At 48.2% G+C, this 21,958-nt stretch overlaps 1 protein-coding gene across 4 annotated transcripts in view; it reads right to left on the reverse strand.

Annotated features, from left to right (window-relative positions):
- Window positions 1-21,958, reverse strand: part of adcy3a (adenylate cyclase 3a) — a 198,079-nt gene that overhangs the window by 40,530 nt on the left and 135,591 nt on the right. For all 4 annotated transcript variants that reach the window (XM_087991009.1, XM_087991008.1, XM_087991006.1 and 1 more), the window contains 5 exons: window positions 20,305-20,463; window positions 19,855-20,001; window positions 17,137-17,256; window positions 16,041-16,170; window positions 12,650-12,774 (listed from right to left, as the gene is read on the reverse strand). In XM_087991009.1, the coding sequence (XP_087847135.1) occupies window positions 12,650-12,774; window positions 16,041-16,170; window positions 17,137-17,256; window positions 19,855-20,001; window positions 20,305-20,463 (681 nt within the window). The remainder of the gene's footprint in view (window positions 1-12,649; window positions 12,775-16,040; window positions 16,171-17,136; window positions 17,257-19,854; window positions 20,002-20,304; window positions 20,464-21,958) is intronic.

Consider the following 21,958-nt stretch of genomic DNA (forward strand, 5'->3'; position numbering starts at 1 on the left):
ACACCATTCACACCGACTACAGCACAACCCACACCATTCACACCGACTACAGCACAACCCATACCATTCACACCGACTACAGCACAACCCGCACCGTTCACACTGACTACAGCACAACACACACCGTTCACACCGACTACAGCACAACCCACACCATTCACACCGACTACAGCACAACCCACACCATTCACACCGACTACAGCACAACCCACACCATTCACACCGAATACAGCACAACCCACACCATTCAGACCAACTACAGCACAACACACACCATTCACACCGACTACAGCACAACCCACACCGTTCACACCGACTACAGCACAACCCACACCATTCACACCGAATACAGCACAACCCACATCATTCAGACCAACTACAGCACAATGCACACCATTCACACCGACTACAGCACAACCCGCACCGTTCACACCGACTACAGCACAACCCACGCCATTAACACCGAATACAGCACAACCCGCACCATTCACACCGACTACAGCACAACCCACACCATTCACACCGACTACAGCACAACCCACACCATTCACACTGACTACAGCACAACCCGCACCGTTCACACTGACTACAGCACAACCCACACCATTCACACCGACTACAGCACAACCCGCACCATTCACACTGACTACAGCACAACCCGCACCATTCACACCGACTGCAGCACAACGCACACCATTCACACCGACTACAGCACAACCCGCACCATTCACACCGACTGCAGCACAACGCACACCATTCACACCGACTACAGCACAACCCACACCATTCACACTGACTACAGCACAACCCACACCGTTCTCACCGATTACAGCACAACCCACACCATTCACACCGACTGCAGCACAACCCACACCATTCACACCGACTACAGCACAACCCGCACCATTCACACCGACTGCAGCACAACGCACACCATTCACACCGACTACAGCACAACCCACACCATTCACACTGACTACAGCACAACCCACACCGTTCACACCGACTACAGCACAACCCGCACCATTCACACAGAATACAGAACGACCCACACCATTCACACCGACTACAGAACAACCCACACCATTCACACCGACTACAGAACAACCCACACCATTCACACCGACTACAGCACAACCCACACCATTCACACTGACTACAGCACAACGCACACCATTCACACCGACTTCAGCACAACCCACACCGTTCACACTGACTACAGCACAACCCACACCATTCACACTGACTACAGCACAACCCACACCGTTCACACCGACTACAGCGCAACGCACACCGTTCACACCGACTACAGCACAACGCACACCAATCACACTGACTACAGCACAACCCACACCATTTACACTGACTACAGCACAACCCACACAATTCACACCGACTACAGCACAACGCACACCATTCACACTGACTACAGCACAACGCGCACCGTTCACACCGACTACAGCACAACCCAGACCATTCACACCGACTACAGCACAACCCACACCATTCACACCGACTACAGCACAACCCGCACCATTCACACCGACTACAGCACAACCCACACCATTCACACTGACTACAGCACAACCCGCACCGTTCACACTGACTACAGCACAACCCACACCATTCACACCGACTACAGCACAACGCACACCATTCACACTGACTACAGCACAACCCGCACCGTTCACACTGACTACAGCACAACACACACCGTTCACACCGACTACAGCACAACCCACACCATTCACACCGACTACAGCACAACCCACACCATTCACACCGACTACAGCACAACCCACACCATTCACACCGACTACAGCACAACCCACACCATTCACACCGACTACAGCACAACCCACACCATTCACACCGACTACAGCACAACCCACACCATTCACACTGACTACAGCACAACCCGCACCGTTCACACCGACTACAGCACAACCCACACCATTCAGACCGAATACAGCACAACCCACACCATTCACACCGACTACAGCACAACCCATACCATTCACACCGACTACAGCACAACCCACACCATTCACACCGACTACAGCACAACCCATACCATTCACACCGACTACAGCACAACCCACACCGTTCACACCGACTACAGCACAACCCACACCATTCACACCGACTACAGCACAACCCACACCGTTCACACCGACTACAGCACAACCCACACCATTCACACCGAATACAGCACAACCCACACCATTCAGACCAACTACAGCACAATGCACACCATTCACACCGACTACAGCACAACCCGCACCGTTCACACCGACTACAGCACAACCCACGCCATTAACACCGAATACAGCACAACCCGCACCATTCACACTGACTACAGCACAACCCACACCGTTCACACCGACTACAGCACAACCCACACCATTCACACCGACTACAGCACAACCCACACCATTCACACCGAATACAGCACAACGCACACCATTCACACCGACTACAGCACAACCCACACCATTCACACCAACGACAGCACAACGCGCACCATTCACACCGACTACAGCACAACGCACACCGTTCACACCGACTACAGCACAACCCACACAATTCACACCGACTACAGCACAACGCACACCGTTCACACCGACAACAGCACAACGCACACCGTTCACACCGACTACAGCACAACGCACACCGTTCACACCGACTACAGCACAACGCACACCATTCACACTGACTACAGCACAACGCGCACCATTCACACCGACTACAGCACAACCCATACCATTCACACCGACTACAGCACAACCCACACCATTCACACCGACTACAGCACAACCCGCACCATTCACACCGACTACAGCACAACCCACACCATTCATACCGACTACAGCACAACCCATACCATTCACACCGACTACAGCACAACCCACACCGTTCACACCGACTACAGCACAACCCACACCATTCACACCGACTACAGCACAACCCACACCATTCACACCGAATACAGCACAACCCACACCATTCAGACCAACTACAGCACAACACACACCATTCACACCGACTACAGCACAACCCACACCGTTCACACCGACTACAGCACAACCCACACCATTCACACCGAATACAGCACAACCCACACCATTCAGACCAACTACAGCACAATGCACACCATTCACACCGACTACAGCACAACCCGCACCGTTCACACCGACTACAGCACAACCCACGCCATTAACACCGAATACAGCACAACCCGCACCATTCACACTGACTACAGCACAACCCACACCGTTCACACCGACTACAGCACAACCCACACCATTCACACCGACTACAGCACAACCCACACCATTCACACCGAATACAGCACAACGCACACCATTCACACCGACTACAGCACAACCCACACCATTCACACCAACGACAGCACAACGCGCACCATTCACACCGACTACAGCACAACGCACACCGTTCACACCGACTACAGCACAACCCACACAATTCACACCGACTACAGCACAACGCACACCGTTCACACCGACTACAGCACAACGCACACCGTTCACACCGACTACAGCACAACGCACACCGTTCACACCGACTACAGCACAACGCACACCATTCACACTGACTACAGCACAACGCGCACCATTCACACCGACTACAGCACAACCCACACCGTTCACACCGACTACAGCACAACCCGCACCATTCACACTGACTACAGCACAACGCACACCGTTCACACTGACTACAGCACAACCCGCACCGTTCACACTGACTACAGCACAACCCACACCGTTCACACTGACTACAGCACAACCCGCACCGTTCACACTGACTACAGCACAACCCACACCGTTCACACCGACTACAGCACAACCCACACCATTCACACCGACTACAGCACAACCCGCACCATTCACACCGACTACAGCACAACCCACACCATTCACACCGACTACAGCACAACCCACACCATTCAGACCAACTACAGCACAACACACACCATTCACACCGACTACAGCACAACCCACACCGTTCACACCGACTACAGCACAACCCACACCATTCACACCGACTACAGCACAACCCACACCATTCACACCGAATACAGCACAACCCACACCATTCACACCAACGACAGCACAACGCGCACCATTCACACTGACTACAGCACAACCCGCACCATTCACACCAACTACAGCACAACCCGCACCATTCACACTGACTACAGCACAACCCACACCATTCACACTGACTACAGCACAACCCGCACCGTTCACACTAACTACAGCACAACCCGCACCGTTCACACTGACTACAGCACAACCCACACCGTTCACACCGACTACAGCACAACCCACACCATTCACACCGACTACAGCACAACCCGCACCATTCACACCGACTACAGCACAACCCACACCATTCACACCGACTACAGCACAACCCACACCATTCAGACCAACTACAGCACAACACACACCATTCACACCGACTACAGCACAACCCACACCGTTCACACCGACTACAGCACAACCCACACCATTCACACCGACTACAGCACAACCCACACCATTCACACCGAATACAGCACAACCCACACCATTCACACCAACGACAGCACAACGCGCACCATTCACACTGACTACAGCACAACCCGCACCATTCACACCAACTACAGCACAACCCGCACCATTCACACTGACTACAGCACAACCCACACCATTCACACTGACTACAGCACAACCCGCACCGTTCACACTGACTACAGCACAACCCGCACCGTTCACACTGACTACAGCACAACCCACACCGTTCACACCGACTACAGCACAACCCACACCATTCACACCGAATACAGCACAACCCACACCGTTCACACCGACTACAGCACAACCCACACCATTCACACCGACTACAGCACAACCCACACCATTCACACCGAATACAGCACAACACACACCGTTCACACCGACTACAGCACAACCCACACCATTCACACCGACTACAGCACAACCCACACCATTCACACCGAATACAGCACAACACACACCGTTCACACCGACTACAGCACAACCCACACCATTCACACCGAATACAGCACAACCCACACCGTTCACACCGACTACAGCACAACCCACACCATTCACACCGACTACAGCACAACCCACACCATTCACACCGAATACAGCACAACACACACCGTTCACACCGACTACAGCACAACCCACACCATTCACACCGACTACAGCACATCCCACACCATTCACACGGACTACAGCACAACCCATACCATTCACACCGACTACAGCACAACCCACACCGTTCACACCGACTACAGCACAACCCACACCATTCACACCGACTACAGCACAACCCACACCATTCACACCGAATACAGCACAACCCACACCATTCAGACCAACTACAGCACAACCCACACCATTCACACCGACTACAGCACAACCCACACCATTCACACCGAATACAGCACCACCCACACCATTCACACCGACTACAGCACAACCCACACCATTCACACCAACGACAGCACAACGCGCACCATTCACACTGACTACAGCACAACCCGCACCATTCACACCGACTACAGCACAACCAGCACCATTCACACCGACTACAGAACAACCCACACCATTCACACTGACTACAGCACAACCCGCACCGTTCACACTGACTACAGCACAACCCACACCATTCACACCGACTACAGCACAACCCACACCATTCACACCGACTACAGCACAACCCACACCATTCACACCGAATACAGCACAACCCACACCATTCAGACCAACTACAGCACAACGCACACCATTCACACCGACTACAGCACAACCCACACCATTCACACCAACGACAGCACAACGCGCACCATTCACACTGACTACAGCACAACCCGCACCATTCACACCGACTACAGCACAACCCACGCCATTCACACCGACTACAGCACAACACACACCATTCACACTGACTACAGCACAACCCGCACCGTTCACACTGACTACAGCACAACCCACACCATTCACACTGACTACAGCACAACCCACACCGTTCACACCGAATACAGCACAACCCACACCATTCACACCGACTACAGCACAACCCACACCATTCACACCAACTACAGCACAACGCACACCATTCACACCGACTACAGCACAACCCACACCATTCACATCGACTACAGCACAACCCACACCATTCACACTGACCACAGAACAACACGCACCTTTCACACCGACTACAGCACAACCCGCACCGTTCACACTGACTACAGCACAACCCACACCATTCACACCGACTACAGCGCAACGCACACCGTTCACACGGACTACAGCACAACACACACCATTCACACAGAATACAGCACAACCCACACCATTCACACCGACTACAGCACAACCCACACCATTCACACCGACTACAGCACAACCCACACCATTCACACCGACTACAGAACAACCCACACCATTCACACCGACTACAGCACAACCCACACCATTCACACCGACTACAGCACAACCCACACCATTCACACCGACTACAGCACAACCCGCACCATTCACACCGACTGCAGCACAACCCGCACCATTCACACTGACTACAGCACAACGCACACCATTCACACCGACTCCAGCACAACCCACACCATTCACACTGACTGCAGCACAACCCACACCGTTCACACCGACTACAGCACAACCCGCACCATTCACACAGAATACAGAACAACCCACACCATTCACACCGACTACAGAACAACCCACACCATTCACACCGACTACAGCACAACCCACACCATTCACACTGACTACAGCACAACCCACACCATTCACACCGACTACAGCACAACGCACACCATTCACACCGACTACAGCACAACGCACACCATTAACACCGACTACAGCACAACCCAAAACGTTCACACCGACTACAGCACAACCCACACCGTTCACACCGACTACAGCACCACCCGCACCATTCACACTGACTACAGCACAACGCACACCATTCACACCGACTACAGCACAACCCACACCATTCACACTGACTACAGCACATCCCACACCGTTCACACCGACTACAGCACAACGCACACCATTCACACTGACTACAGCACATCCCACACCATTCACACCGACTTCAGCACAACCCACACCATTCACACCGACTACAGCACAACACACACAATTCACACCGATTACAGCACAACCCACACCATTCACACTGACTACAGCACCAGCCACACCGTTCACACTGACTACAGCACAACGCACACCATTCACACCGACTACAGCACCAGCCACACCATTCACACCGACTACAGCACCAGCCACACCATTCACACCGACTACAGCACAACCCACACCATTCACACTGACTGCAGCACATCCCACACCATTCACACCGACTGCAGCACAACCCACAACATTCACACTGACTACAGCACAACCCACACCATTCACACTGACTGCAGCACATCCCACACCATTCACACCAACTGCAGCACAACCCACAACATTCACACTGACTACAGCACAACCCACACCATTCACACCGACTACAGCACAACCCACACCATTCACACTGACTACAGCACATCCCACACCATTCACACCGACTACAGCACAACCCACACCATTCACCCCGACTACAGCACAACCCACACCATTCACACCGACTACAGCACAACCCACACCATTCACACCGACTACAGCACAACCCACACCATTCACACCGACTACAGCACAACCCACACCATTCACACCGACTACAGCACAACCCACACCGTTCACACCGACTACAGCACAACCCGCACCATTCACACCGACTACAGCACCAGCCACACCGTTCACACTGACTACAGCACAACACACACCATTCACACCGACTGCAGCACATCCCACACAATTCACACCAACTGCAGCACAACCCACAACATTCACACTGACTACAGCACAACCCACACCATTCACACCGACTACAGCACAACCCACACCATTCACACCGACTACAGCACATCCCACACCATTCACACTGACTGCAGCACATCCCACACCATTCACACCAACTGCAGCACAACCCACAACATTCACATCGACTACAGCACAACCCACACCGTTCACACCGACTACAGCACAACCCGCACCATTCACACCGACTACAGCACAACCCACACCGTTCACACCGACTACAGCACAACCCACAACATTCACACTGACTACAGCACAACCCACACCATTCACACCGACTACAGCACAACCCGCACCATTCACACTGACTACAGCACAACCCACACCATTCACACCAACTGCAGCACAACCCACAACATTCACACTGACTACAGCACAACCCACACCATTCACACCGACTACAGCACAACCCACACCATTCACACCGACTACAGCACCAGCCACACCGTTCACACTGACTGCAGCACAACCCACACCATTCACACCGACTACAGCACAACCCACACCATTCACACCGACTACAGCACAACCCACACCATTCACACTGACTGCAGCACAACCCACACCATTCACACTGTCTACAGCACAACCCACACCATTCACACTGACTGCAGCACAACCCACACCGTTCACACCGACTACAGCACAACCCACACCATTCACACCGATTACAGCAAAACCCACACCATTCACACCGACTACAGCACAACCCACACCATTCACACTGACGACATCACAACCCACACCATTCACACCGACTACAGCACAACACACACCATTCACACCGACTACAGCACAACCCACACCATTCACACCGACTACAGCACAACCCACACCATTCACACCGACTACAGCACAACCCGCACCGTTCACACCGACTACAGCACAACCCGCACCGTTCACACTGACTACAGCACAACCCGCACCGTTCACACCGACTACAGCACAACCCACACCATTCACACCAACTACAGCACAACCCACACCATTCACACCGACTACAGCACAACCCGCACCATTCACACCGACTACAGCACAACCCACACCATTCACACTGACTACAGCACAACCCACACCATTCACAGTGACTACAGCACAACCCGCACCGTTCACACTGACTACAGCACAACCCACACCATTCACACCGACTACAGCACAACCCACACCATTCACACTGACTACAGCACAACCCACACCATTCACAGTGACTACAGCACAACCCGCACCGTTCACACTGACTACAGCACATCCCACACCGTTCACACTGACTACAGCACATCCCACACCATTCACACTGACTACAGCACAACCCGCACCGTTCACACTGACTACAGCACACCCCGCACCATTCACACTGACTACAGCACAACCCACACCATTTACACTGACTTCAGCACAACCCACACCATTCACACCGACTACAGCGCAACGCACACCGTTCACACTGACTACAGCACAACCCGCACCATTCACACCGACAACAGCACAACCCACACCATTCACACCGACAACAGCACAACCCACACCATTCACACCGACTACAGCACAACCCACACCATTCACACCGACTACAGCACAACCCATACCATTCACACCGACTACAGCACAACCCGCACCGTTCAAACTGACTACAGCACAACACACACCATTCACACCGACTACAGCACAACCCACACCATTCACACCGACTACAGCACAACCCACACCATTCACACCGACTACAGCACAACCCACACCATTCACACCGACTACAGCACAACCCACAACATTCACACTGACTACAGCACAACCCACACCATTCACACCGACTACAGCACAACCCACACCATTCACACCGACTACAGCACAACCCACACCATTCACACCAACTGCAGCACAACCCACACCATTCACACCGACTACAGCACAACCCACACCATTCACACCGACTACAGCACAACCCACACCATTCACACCGACTACAGCACAACCCAAACCATTCACACCGACTACAGCACAACCCACACCATTCACACCGACTACAGCACAACCCACACCATTCACACCGACTACAGCACAACCCACACCATTCACACCGAATACAGCACAACCCACACCATTCACACCGACTACAGCACAACCCACACCATTCACACCGACTACAGCACAACCCACACCATTCACACCGACTACAGCACAACCCACACCATTCACCCCGACTACAGCACAACCCACACCATTCACACCGACTACAGCACAACGCACACCATTCACACCGACTACAGCACAACCCACACCATTCACACCGACTACAGCACCAGCCACACCATTCACACCGACCACAGCACAACCCGCACCATTCACACCGACTACAGCACAACCCGCACTGTTCACACCGACTACAGCACAACCCACACCATTCACACCGACTACAGCACAACGCACACCATTCACACCGACTACAGCACAACCCACACCATTCACACCGACTACAGCACCAGCCACACCATTCACACCGACCACAGCACCAGCCACACCATTCACACCGACCACAGCACCAGCCACACCATTCACACCGACCACAGCACAACCCACACCATTCACACCAACTACAGCACAACCCACACCGTTCACACTGACTACAGCACAACCCGCACCATTCACACCGACTACAGCACAACCCGCACTGTTCACACTGACTACTAGACAATCCACACTTCTGTCTTTTGCCCAAAACACGTCTGTCTGTAGATGTAGGTTTGCTTGCTGAGCTGGAAGGTTTGTTTAAGACATTTCGTCACCATACTAGGTAATATCATCAGTGACCCTCTGGTGAGGCACTAGTGTTAGTGACCCATCTTCTATTTATGTGTTTATGTGCCAGACTACTCAGACCCCTTGTCATCTTGGTAGTCCACAAACCCACCAACACACTAAAACAGTAGCTGATGAACTTGAAAATCCCCATACAGACCAGCAAAACTAATGTCATTTACAAAATACCGTGCAAGAACTGTAACAAACACTACATTGGACAAACAGGCAGAAAACTAGCCACCAGGATACATAAACATCAACTCGCCACAAAATGACATGGCCCTCTCTCACTAGTATCCTCACATACAGATGAGGAAGGACACCACTTTTACTGGGACAGCATATCCGTCCTAGGACAAGCCAAACAGAGACATGCAGGAGAATTCCTAGAAGCATGGCATTACAGCTGGAACAGACACATCTCATTGAATCCCATTTACCACCCTCTGAGAAAAAGAACAGGAAATGACATCACTACAGCAAATGACATCACCACAAAAATGACATCACCAACCCAATGAAATCTAAACACATAAATAGAAAGTGGGTCACTAACACCAGTGCCTCACCGGAGGGTCACTGATGATGTTACCTGGTATGGTGGCGAAACATCTGAAAATGAGCCTTCCAGCTCAGTGAGCAAACTTTCATCCAGAACCTAATATGAGCTATAAATCTACTCATTATCTCATGTGCCTTACTAACTGATCTTTCTTTGTCTAATGTTCCTTACTAGCACCAAAGACATTAATGTCATTAATGTACTGGGAAGCAAATGAGGTAAGGCCTTAGGAACCTCGCAGTTTTCTAAGAATCACTCTCTCTCATAGCTTTAAATCTTTCTTCTCTCTCAATTTGACCGATGCCATTTCTCATGTTGTGTTATTCCTCTAACACAGAGAGTTTCCTGTTTTTCATTCTTGTATGTCTTCTCAAATGGTGTTTCTAATCCTGACTCCTAATCTGTCATTTTGTTCCATGCTCCGGGACATCTCTGGGACACATGAACTAAATAACCCCACTGCCTGTGGTCGTACACTTCAACTCCCCCTCACATTCCACCAAGGACATGCAAGTCCTAGGCCTCCTCCACTGCCAAATTCTAGCCACCCGACACCTGGAGGAAGAACACCTCATCTTCCACCTTGGGATACTCTAACCACACAGCACCAACATCGACCTCACTAGTTTCCTCATCTCCCCTCCCCCCCCCACTGTATCCCAGATCCAACCTTCCAATTCGGCACCGTCCTCTTGAACTGTCCTACCTGTCCATCTTCTTTCCCACCTATCTGCTCCACCCACCACTCCAACTTATCACTATCTACCCTCACCTTCACCTATCACATTCCCAGCTACCTTGCCCTCCCCCCCCCCCAAAAAAAAATTTACCTCTTCGCTCCACCCCGCACATTTCTGATGAAGAGCTCGAAATGTTGAATCTCCTGCTCCTCGGACGCTGCCTGCCCTGCTGAGCTTTTCCAGCACCACACCTTTTGATTCTGATCTCCAGCATCTGCAGCTCTCACTTTCCCCTGTTCTACTCTCTGTGTATTGAACCTTTCACCATCTCTGTTCACTGTGATATGGAGGAGCCAGTGTTGGACTGGGGTGGACAAAATTAAAAATAACACAACACCAGGTTATAGTCCAATAGGTTTATTTGGAAGCACTAGCTTTCGGAGCATTGCTCCTCCATCAAATAGTTGTATCTCTGATGAAGAAGCAGTGCTCTGAAAGCTAGTGCTTCCAAATAAACCTGTTGGACTATAACCTGGTGTTGTGTGATTTTTAACTCTGTTTACTGTGACAAGGACTACTTCCCCGAGTTGCTCAGGTTTTGGTCTGGACTGTGAGTCAATTACCTGGATATTCCCCAGCTGTCCTGTTGACTCCATCCTGCTGGCAACATTCACTGTATTCCCCCAGATATCATAGTGCGGTTTTCCTGCACCAATCACTCCAGCAAGAACACCTCCTTTGTTCATACCTGAAAGGGATGAAGCACAAAGATAGCAAGTGAATGCTTGAGGCTGAATTCAACTGCACTTAATGCTCAGCTCAATTGCACCTAATAGACAGAGGAATGCAACTGAGATGCAAAACAGATGCATGCTTTTTATGCTCAACACAACAAGAGCAGTTTAATCTGAGACATGGGGAGATTACTTTAATCTTCGGCACAATGAGATTTCTTTAATCTGAGATAAAATGGGATTAGTCTGAGATATGATGTGATCACTTTAATTTGAGAGACAGTGAGATCACTTTAGAGTTAATCCTTCTCTGTAGCTGTAACACTATACTGTGCATTTTGTTCTATTACTCTGATGTAGTTATGTAAGGTATGGTTTGGCTGCATAGCATGTATTACAATACTTATTGCTGTATCTCAGCACATGTGGTAATAACAAATCAAACCAAAATCACAATGAGATTACTTTAATCTAGGAGGCAGCGAGAACACTTGAAGCTGAGACATGGTGAGGTCAATTTAATCTGAGACACTGCAAGATTACTTTAATATGAGATATAATGTTATTACCTTAATCTAAAACAGTGATTGGCTTGACAGTAGGAGACTGTCAAGTGATCAGACTGGAGGCCTATGACCAGCAGTGTGCCACAAGGATTGTCTCTGAGTCCACTACTGTTCATCATTTATATAATTGATTTGGATGAGAATATAGGAGGAATGGTTAGCAAATTTGGAGATGACACCAAAATTGGTGGCATAATGGACAGTGAGGAAGATTATCTAAGAATACAATGGGATCGTGATCAACTGGGTCAGTGGGCCAAGGAATGACGGATGGAGTTTAATTCAAATAAATGTGAGGTGTTGCATTTTGATAAAGTTAAAAATCACACAACACCAGGCTATAGTCCAACATGTATTTGCAGAATTATATTTGCAGATACATTCTATTTTGCTCAAAAAATGCATAACCGACAGGCAGTCAATACATGTAATATTTTGTAAATTTGGAAAGATAACCAGTCTGACTCATTATTGGGACACAGACAGACTTTAATCTCACACCTTTCATGCACTGAGCTGAGATGTCACCTTTATTTTATCAAACCTTAAGTTATCTTGAGAATGCGATTTAAAAGTGGTTCTGAGATTTACATATTAATGAACCGAAACCTGCAACTCATTCTAAAGGATGAAAGACTTAACAGCAATCTCGGTTTATTCAATATATCATTTCAATTGCATCAAACTCTAAACTTTTGCTATAAATTCTGTATCTTACAGTCTTTTTCTCCACAATCACCTGATGAAGGAGCAGCGCTCCGAAAGCTAGTGTGCTTCCAATTAAACCTGTAGGACTATAACCTGGTGTTGTGTGATTTTTAACTTTGTCCACCCCAGTCCAACACCGTCTCCTCCACATCAAGGCATTTTGATAAGACCATGGGACATAGGAGTGGAAGTAAGGCCATTCAGCCTATGGAGTCCACTCCACCATTCAATCATGGCTGATGGGCATTTCAACGTCACTTACCCACACTCTCCCCATATCCCTTAATTCCTTGCGAGATTAAGACTTTATCAATCTCTGCCTTGAAGACATTCAGCATCCCAGCCTCCACTGCACTCCGTGGAAATGAATTCCACAGGCCCACCGCTCTTTGGCTGAAGAAGTGTTTCTTCATTTCCGTTTTAAATTGACCCCCTCTAATTCTAAGGCTGTGCCCATGGGTCCTAGTATCCTGATGGAAACAACTTCCCAGCATCCACTCTTTCTAAACCATGCTTTATCTTGTAAGTTCCTATTAGATCTGCCCTCAACCTTCTAAGTCCAATGAATACAATCCCAGGATCCTCAGCTGTTCATCATATGTTAGGCCTCCCATTCCAGGGATCATCCGTGTGAATCTCTGCCGGACACGCTCCAGTGCCAGTATATCCCTCCTGAGGTGTGGGGCCCAAAACCGGACACAGTACTCCAAATGGGGCCTAGCCAAAGCTTTACAAAGTCTCAGTAGCACATCGCTGTTTTTACATTCCAACCCTCGAGATAAATGACAACATTACTTTTGCTTTCTTAACCACAGACTCAACCTGCAAGTTAACCTTTAGAGAATCCTAGACCAACACTCCCAGATCCCTTTGTACTTTGGCTTAATGAATTTTCACGCCCTTTAGAAAATAGTCCGTGCCCCGTATTTTTTTTCTAAAGTTGATAAGACTAACCAGGGCTGAACTTGCACAATTAATGTTAGCACCCTGAGGAGTGTTGTCAAACAGCTTGGAGTGCAGGTACATAGTTCCTTGAAAGTGGCATCACAGGTAGATAGGGTGGTGAAGGAGGCGTTTGACACACATGCCTTCATTGGTCAGAGCATTGAGTACAGGAGTTAGAATGTCATTCTATGGCTGTACAAGATATTGTGAGGCTCATTTAGAGTACAACATACAATTCTGGTTGCCTTAGTTTCGGATGGATCATATTAAACTGGAAAGAATATTACTGAGACTGGGAAGTTTGAGTTACAAGAAGAGGCCGGATAGGCTGGGACTTTTTTACCTGGAGCATCTGAGACTCAGGGGTGACCATATAGATGTTTATAAGGGATTTAGAAAAGGTGAATAGCTAAGGTCTTTTCCCCAGGATAGGAGAGTCCAAAACCAGAGGCATGGCTTTAAGGTGAGAGGGGAAAGATTTAAAAGGGACCTGAGGGGCAACATTTTCACACAGAGGGTGGTGTGTATTTGGAATGAGCTGCCAGAGGAAGTAGCAGAGATGGGTGCAATTACAACATTTAAAAGACATTTGGACAAGTACATGGATAAGAATAGCTTAGATGGATAATTGCCCAAACACAGGAAGATGGAACGAAAAGAAAAAACGCTGGAAAATCTCAGCAGGTCTGGCAGCATCTGTAAGGAGAGAAAAGAGCTGACGTTTCGAATCTAACTGACACTTTGTCAAAGCTGGAAGCAAAGATGGAACTAGTTGAGTTTAGGAAATTTGGTCAACATGGATTGTTGGGTTGTACAAAACTACTTTCATCTGAGACACAGTGAAATTGCTTAAATTTAAGATGAAGAGGTCACTTAAATCTCAGACATGGTGAGATTACTTTAATTTTAGAAATTACTTTAATCTGAAACACAGTGAGATCACTTTAATCTGAGACACACTGATATTATTTAATCTGAGATACATGGAGACCACTTTAATCTGACTCATGTTGAGATCACTTTAGTCTAAGACATGGTGAAATTACATTAACCACTCTTACCAATGCGTAGCATGAAGTTATTAAATGATTGATAATTAATGTTCATTAAAGTGACTTTCATGGCCAGTGCAAAGTCTGCCAGGTCTGCCAGGTGCTGCCAGCGTTCCTTCATGGATTTTTCTTGATCCTTCTGTAAAAAAGAGTGAGAATAAAAAAGTTAATAAATGTGCCAATGAGTAAGATTAACTGGCGGTCACATTTTCTGAATTCTAATATAGAGTCCCAACGTGTTTAGCCTTTGCTTACAATACAATTCCTCTGTACCAGGAATCATCCCAATATACCTGCCTCTAATGAAATGATATCTCTCCTGAAATAACGGGATCAAAAACACTCTCAGAGCTCCGGATGTGGTCTCATTAGCACCTTGTGCAGTTGCAATAAAGACTTCTGTACTCTTACACATCAACCTCTTTGAAATAAGGGCCAACAGTCCATGAGCCTTCCTGACTCCCTGCGTACTAGTTTCCTGTGTTTTGTGTACAATCCCTGTGTTCACAGAACCATAGAGATACACAGCACGGAAACAGACGCTTCGGTCCAACCCATCCATGCTGACCAGATACCCCGAGCCAATCTACAAATCTTCTCAAAACTCACTAATTCCAACCCAATGTAGTCCCACCTGCCAGCATCCCTCCAAACCCTTCCTATTCATATACCCATCCAAATGCCTTTTAAATGCTGTAATTGTACCAGCTTCCACCATTTCCTCTGGCAGCTCATTCCATACATGTACCACCCTTTGCATGAAAAAGTTGTCCCTTAGGTCTCTTTTATATCTTTCCCCTCTCACCCTAAACCTAGCCCTCTTGTTCTGTACTCTCCCACTCCAGAGAAAAGACTTTGTCTATTTATCCTATCCATGCCCCTCATGATCTTATAAAACTCTATAAGGTCCCCACTCAGCCTCTGACGCTCCAGGGAAAACAGCCCTAGCCTGTTCAGCCTCTCCCTATAGCTCAAATCCTCCAACCCTGGCAACATCCTTGTAAATCTTTTCTGAACTCTTTCAAGTTTCACAAGTTGCAGCCCAAATGGGCAAACTTTGTCCAAATCTCTCGCTGACTCAGTCACTCACTCAAGAAGCACTTACTTTGACAGTACTGTTGTAACTGCTGGGATTGGTGTCTGGGATTAAGCCGGATGCTGCCATATAGGTGCTCCCAATGGTCTTGATTTTGGTGATGTTTCGGAACTGAGGTTCATCCAATAACTGAGAAAGAGAAGAATACAACAGTGGGAATAGAATTTAAACTTTAAAACCACAGTAGGAGACCCTTCAATCAGACCTCAGGCATTCAGTGATAGTAGTCACTTCTTGACGATCAGATAAGGCAGGCACAAGCTGAATGAGAACTCGCAATTTCCAAGTCTCAAGTTGTGGAAACAGGGAGAACTAAGGTGATGGAATATTTGAACATGAGGATGTCGACATAACTCCACGGCTGCCAGAATCCTGTTACCAAGTCACCCTTTATTGACATGTGCACAGTACATGACACTGACCCAGCTCTTAGAGTGAGCAGACCCCTGACACTCCTGTTTATATTTGATAGCTAGGGCTCCCTAATTGGACCAGGTTAACCTGACTGACCTCATTCCAAACACTACATCATGAAATCATAATGTTGGGAGTTTTCTATAGGCCTTCTATCAGCCCAGGAGAGACAGAGGAGCAGATATGAAGTCAGATACTGGGACGTTGTGAAAAAAGCACGGTACCTCTGGTGGGTGAGTTTAATATTCCTCTTATTCACTGGGACAACCTTAGAGCCAGGAGGTCAGATGGATTTGTTCGATGTGACCAGGAGAGCTTTTTGAGACAGTGTGTTGACAATCCAACATACAGAGAGGAGGCCATACTGAACTTGGTATTAGGGAATGAGCCAGGACAGTTGATCGATGTTTCAGTAGGAGAGCATTTTGGGCCTAATGACCATAACTCCACAACGTTTCGAGTAGTCATGGACAAAGACAAGAGTGGTCCTTGGGTGAGGGTGCTTAACTGGGCGAAGGGCCAATTACATCCAACTTAGCCAGAAACTGGGGAATATGGATTGGGAACAGTTACTTGAGGGCAAATCTATGTCTGGCATGTGGGAGGCTTTTAAAGACCAGCTCATTCAAATGCAGGATAGGCATGTACCTGCAAAACTGGAGGATAGGAATGGCAGGATTCAGGAACTATGGGTGACAAGGAATATTGTACAAAAAAGGAAGCACATAATAGGTTTAGGCAGCTACAAACTGATGAAGCCCTCGAGGGGTATACAGAAATTAGGAAGGAACTTAAACATGGAATTAGGAAGGCTAAAAGGAGCCATGAAATATCTTCTGCAAACAGGATCAAGGAGATTCCCAGGGCTTTTTATGCAGATATTAAAACAGAGAGGGAAGTTATGCATGAAGCCACAGGAGGTGGGAGAGATCCTTGATGAGTACTTTGTATTAGTATTCACCAAGGACTAGGGCATATCTGATGTTGAGGTTAGGGATGAGTGTGTTATCCAGCGAATGTCAACATATTGAAGGAGGAAATTTCGGGTATTCTAAATTGCATTAGGGTAGGTAGGTCCCCAGGGCCAGATGGGACCTATCCCAGGTCTCTGCAGGAGGCAGCAGCACACCGCACGTGAACCCCCGACCCCCCAACCCTGCCCAACACCTCACCGACGCTCGCCCCCCAACCCCAACCAACACGGCCCTCCTCTCACCCTCAACCCCGTCCAACACCGCACCCCTCTCGCTCCCAACCTGTCCAATACCACTCCCTTCTTGCCCCGCTCCCACCCAAAACCACCCCTGCCCCCTCCAACAACCCCACCCCGCACCCCCCCCCAACCCTATCCAACACCTCCCCCCGCCCACTCCTGTCCAACACCACTGTTATACATCACAAAACCTGACCTCGCTCGATCATGTATCTTACTCTTGCAGAGTGATTTCCGTGTCCACACACCTAGCTTCATCCCCTGAAGTAAACTGTTTCTCTGCTTAAAGGGTCTTATGTAAGTTATTGGCGTTCTGATGCCATTTCACCCTCCCCTGCAAGTCTGGGAAGATCAGGTTTAAACTGCTGCAAATTCTTCTCTCCATTAGCAGCTCTGTTGGAGCTATCCCTGTAGAAGCATGAGGGGTGGTCCTATAATTAAACAGGAACTGGGAGAGTGTGGTATTGGGTGAAGCTGTAGGCTGTTTCTTTAAGCCTACCTTCGAAATTTGCACGGCTCTTTCTGCCAGACCATTGGACAATGGGTGGAGCTGTCTTTACATATTGAATCCTATTCAACTTTAGAAAATACTCAAATTCCCTGCTGTTAAATGATGGCCCATTATCTGTGACCAACATTTCTGGGAGTCTGTGTAATGCAAAAGATGCTCACAATTTTTCAATTGTTGTCCCCATGTTTGATGAATGAACTCTATGCATGTCCAACCACTTTGAATGGGCGTCCACAATGACTAAAGGCATCGAACTCATGAAGGAACTGGTATAGTCCAGTGTTTACTCGGCCATTCCCATGAATATGGGGGGGGGGAACTGCTGCAGTAATTTTTGTCCATGTTGGCACTGCTTACCAACGTGGTTATGTTGGCATCCAATCCTGGCCACCAGACATAACATCTTGCCAACATCTTCATTTTGGACACTCCTGGATGACTCTAGTGGAGTTCAGTCAGTATCTGGTGATGACCTTTGCTCAGGACAATCATTCTTGCTCCCCATCTGAACTAGCGGCAATCATACCTGGGTGCTCAGAACATTACCTTGTACAGTTATAAATTGACAAAATTCAGACCCTCTACTTACACCATCAAAATCCGAGATAATTTCATTGAGGAATCGCAGACACTCAATGCCTCCATTGTTAATACTCTCCTCGGTGTAAAAGTCGGAGAAATTGGGGATTGATGCAAACATGACCCCAATCTCATCATACGACTGACTATACAATTCCTGCAGGTTGGAAAACATTTGAGCGAACATTTTAATAACAGTATCTAGTGTAAGTTAGCACCGTTAGGGAGGCATCAGGAGTAACAGAGAGGATGTTAGGGACACTAAATAAAAGAGGGTGATTGAGAGAGAGAGAGAGAGAGAGAGAGAGGATGATATAAAGAGAGGTGACAGAGAGAAAGGGTAAAATGGAGAGCAAGAAACAGACAGAGCTTGACTGAGAGAGATGGAGAGAAAGGCGGAGTGGGGGGAGAGAGAGAGAGGCAGCAGAAACGTGGATAATAAATGTGATTTATTGATAACCTCATCTCGCTTCTTGGAGCCGAGGAAGTGCCGAGCAACATGTTCTGGTAACATGTTGGTGACAAGCGCTTCGTTCCATCGCCGCATCTCGTAAACTCGCTCCTTCTGCTCGTGGACATCGAGTTTCCACAGGAACAGTGTCCGTGCTAACTTCTCCACCTGAGAAACAGGAAGCTCATTGTTCATAGAACTGATAAAGTACAAGGGAGTCATATTCTGCTGTTATACTCCCTTCTCTCTACCCCTGACACTCCTGAACCTGCTGAGTTAAAGCAATCACCATCTCTAGTATCAATGGAGTCTTGTTTGAGTCACACACATTTCACTCTGAAACATTCCTTGCTCAGATATCAGCTTCAGTAAACTGCATTCTGCTCTGGAGAGTACAGTTCAGGCTGCCGGTAAGGGGGTTCACTGATAATGGCAGTTGATAGTTAAATTATGGACTAGACTTCTCTTCTCCCCAGTGTACAGGATGAAATAGTATTCTAATTGATGTGTTTAAAATGATTAAAGGATTTGATTGGGTTGAATTATTTCCTCTTGAGGACAATGGTTTTGTGCAAATCTTGTTAAATCTTCAAGCTTGGCCATTGTGTGCGCGTTTCACATAATAGCATAACTCAATGGTACTGAGGAGAAAGTGAGGTCTGCAGATGCTGGAGATCAGAGCTGAAAATGTGTTGCTGGAAAAGTGCAGCAGGTCAGGCAGCATCCAGGGAACAGGAGAATCGACGTTTCGGGCATAAGCCTGATTCCTGAAGAAGGGCTTATGCCCGAAACGTCGATTCTCCTGTTCCCTGGATGCTGCCTGACCTGCTGCGCTTTTTCAGCAACACATTTTCAGCTCAATGGTACTGAGGCCAATTGGCACTCTGCAATTCTCTCACCAGCTTTGGATGCTGAAAAGTCAACTGAAATTTGACATTTTTGTTATCTTAAAGGGATAAATGTGTGTAAAGCGATATGTGGAATTATCGATTGAACCACTCCAGATTTTAAGAGAGATCATAAAGGCAGAGGTGCCAAAATGTCTGGGAAAGAGCCGAATTTAACAACGACAGGGGAGTGGATAGTTTTCCCAGTTCAGGTTGTTAAAGTTTCTTTTAGTTGTAAAAGTGAAAAGTGGCTGCAGTCCAGAGAAAGGTTCCAAGCTTCAGCAGATGATTCTTATTTGGTTTCTCTCTTTGAAATCTCTCCTGCCCGTAAGAACCTGTGTTTGAATTTACCTTTTTGTCAGAGGGCGTATTTATGAGGTGTTACGGGAATTAGAACAGCTCCTTACTTAAGTTGTGGTATGGAGTCAGTTGAGATTTTAAATAGTTAATTCATTCTAAGTTCTGTTTTCATTTGTTCATGTTTTAGCTGTAGTGTTCAAATTAATTCTGTTTGCTTAAAGCTGAGTGGTTTGACTAGTTGCATCATTATCCCCGTGTCTGCGTGGGTTTCCTCCGGGTGCACCAGTTTCCTCCCACAGCCCAAAAATGTACAGGTCAGGTGAATTGGCTATGCTAAATTGCCCGTAGTGTTAGGTGCAGGGGTTAAATGTAGGGGAATGGGTCAGGGTGGGTTGCGCTTCGGCGGGTCGGTGTGGACTTGTTGGGCCGAAGGGCCTGTTTCCACACTGTAAGCAATCTAATCTAATCTAATCCTT

Source organism: Chiloscyllium plagiosum, unplaced genomic scaffold (genome assembly GCF_037043375.1).
Source record: "Chiloscyllium plagiosum isolate Xiang-an unplaced genomic scaffold, Cpla_swu_hap1 HiC_scaffold_10, whole genome shotgun sequence".
NCBI lineage: Eukaryota > Metazoa > Chordata > Chondrichthyes > Orectolobiformes > Hemiscylliidae > Chiloscyllium > Chiloscyllium plagiosum.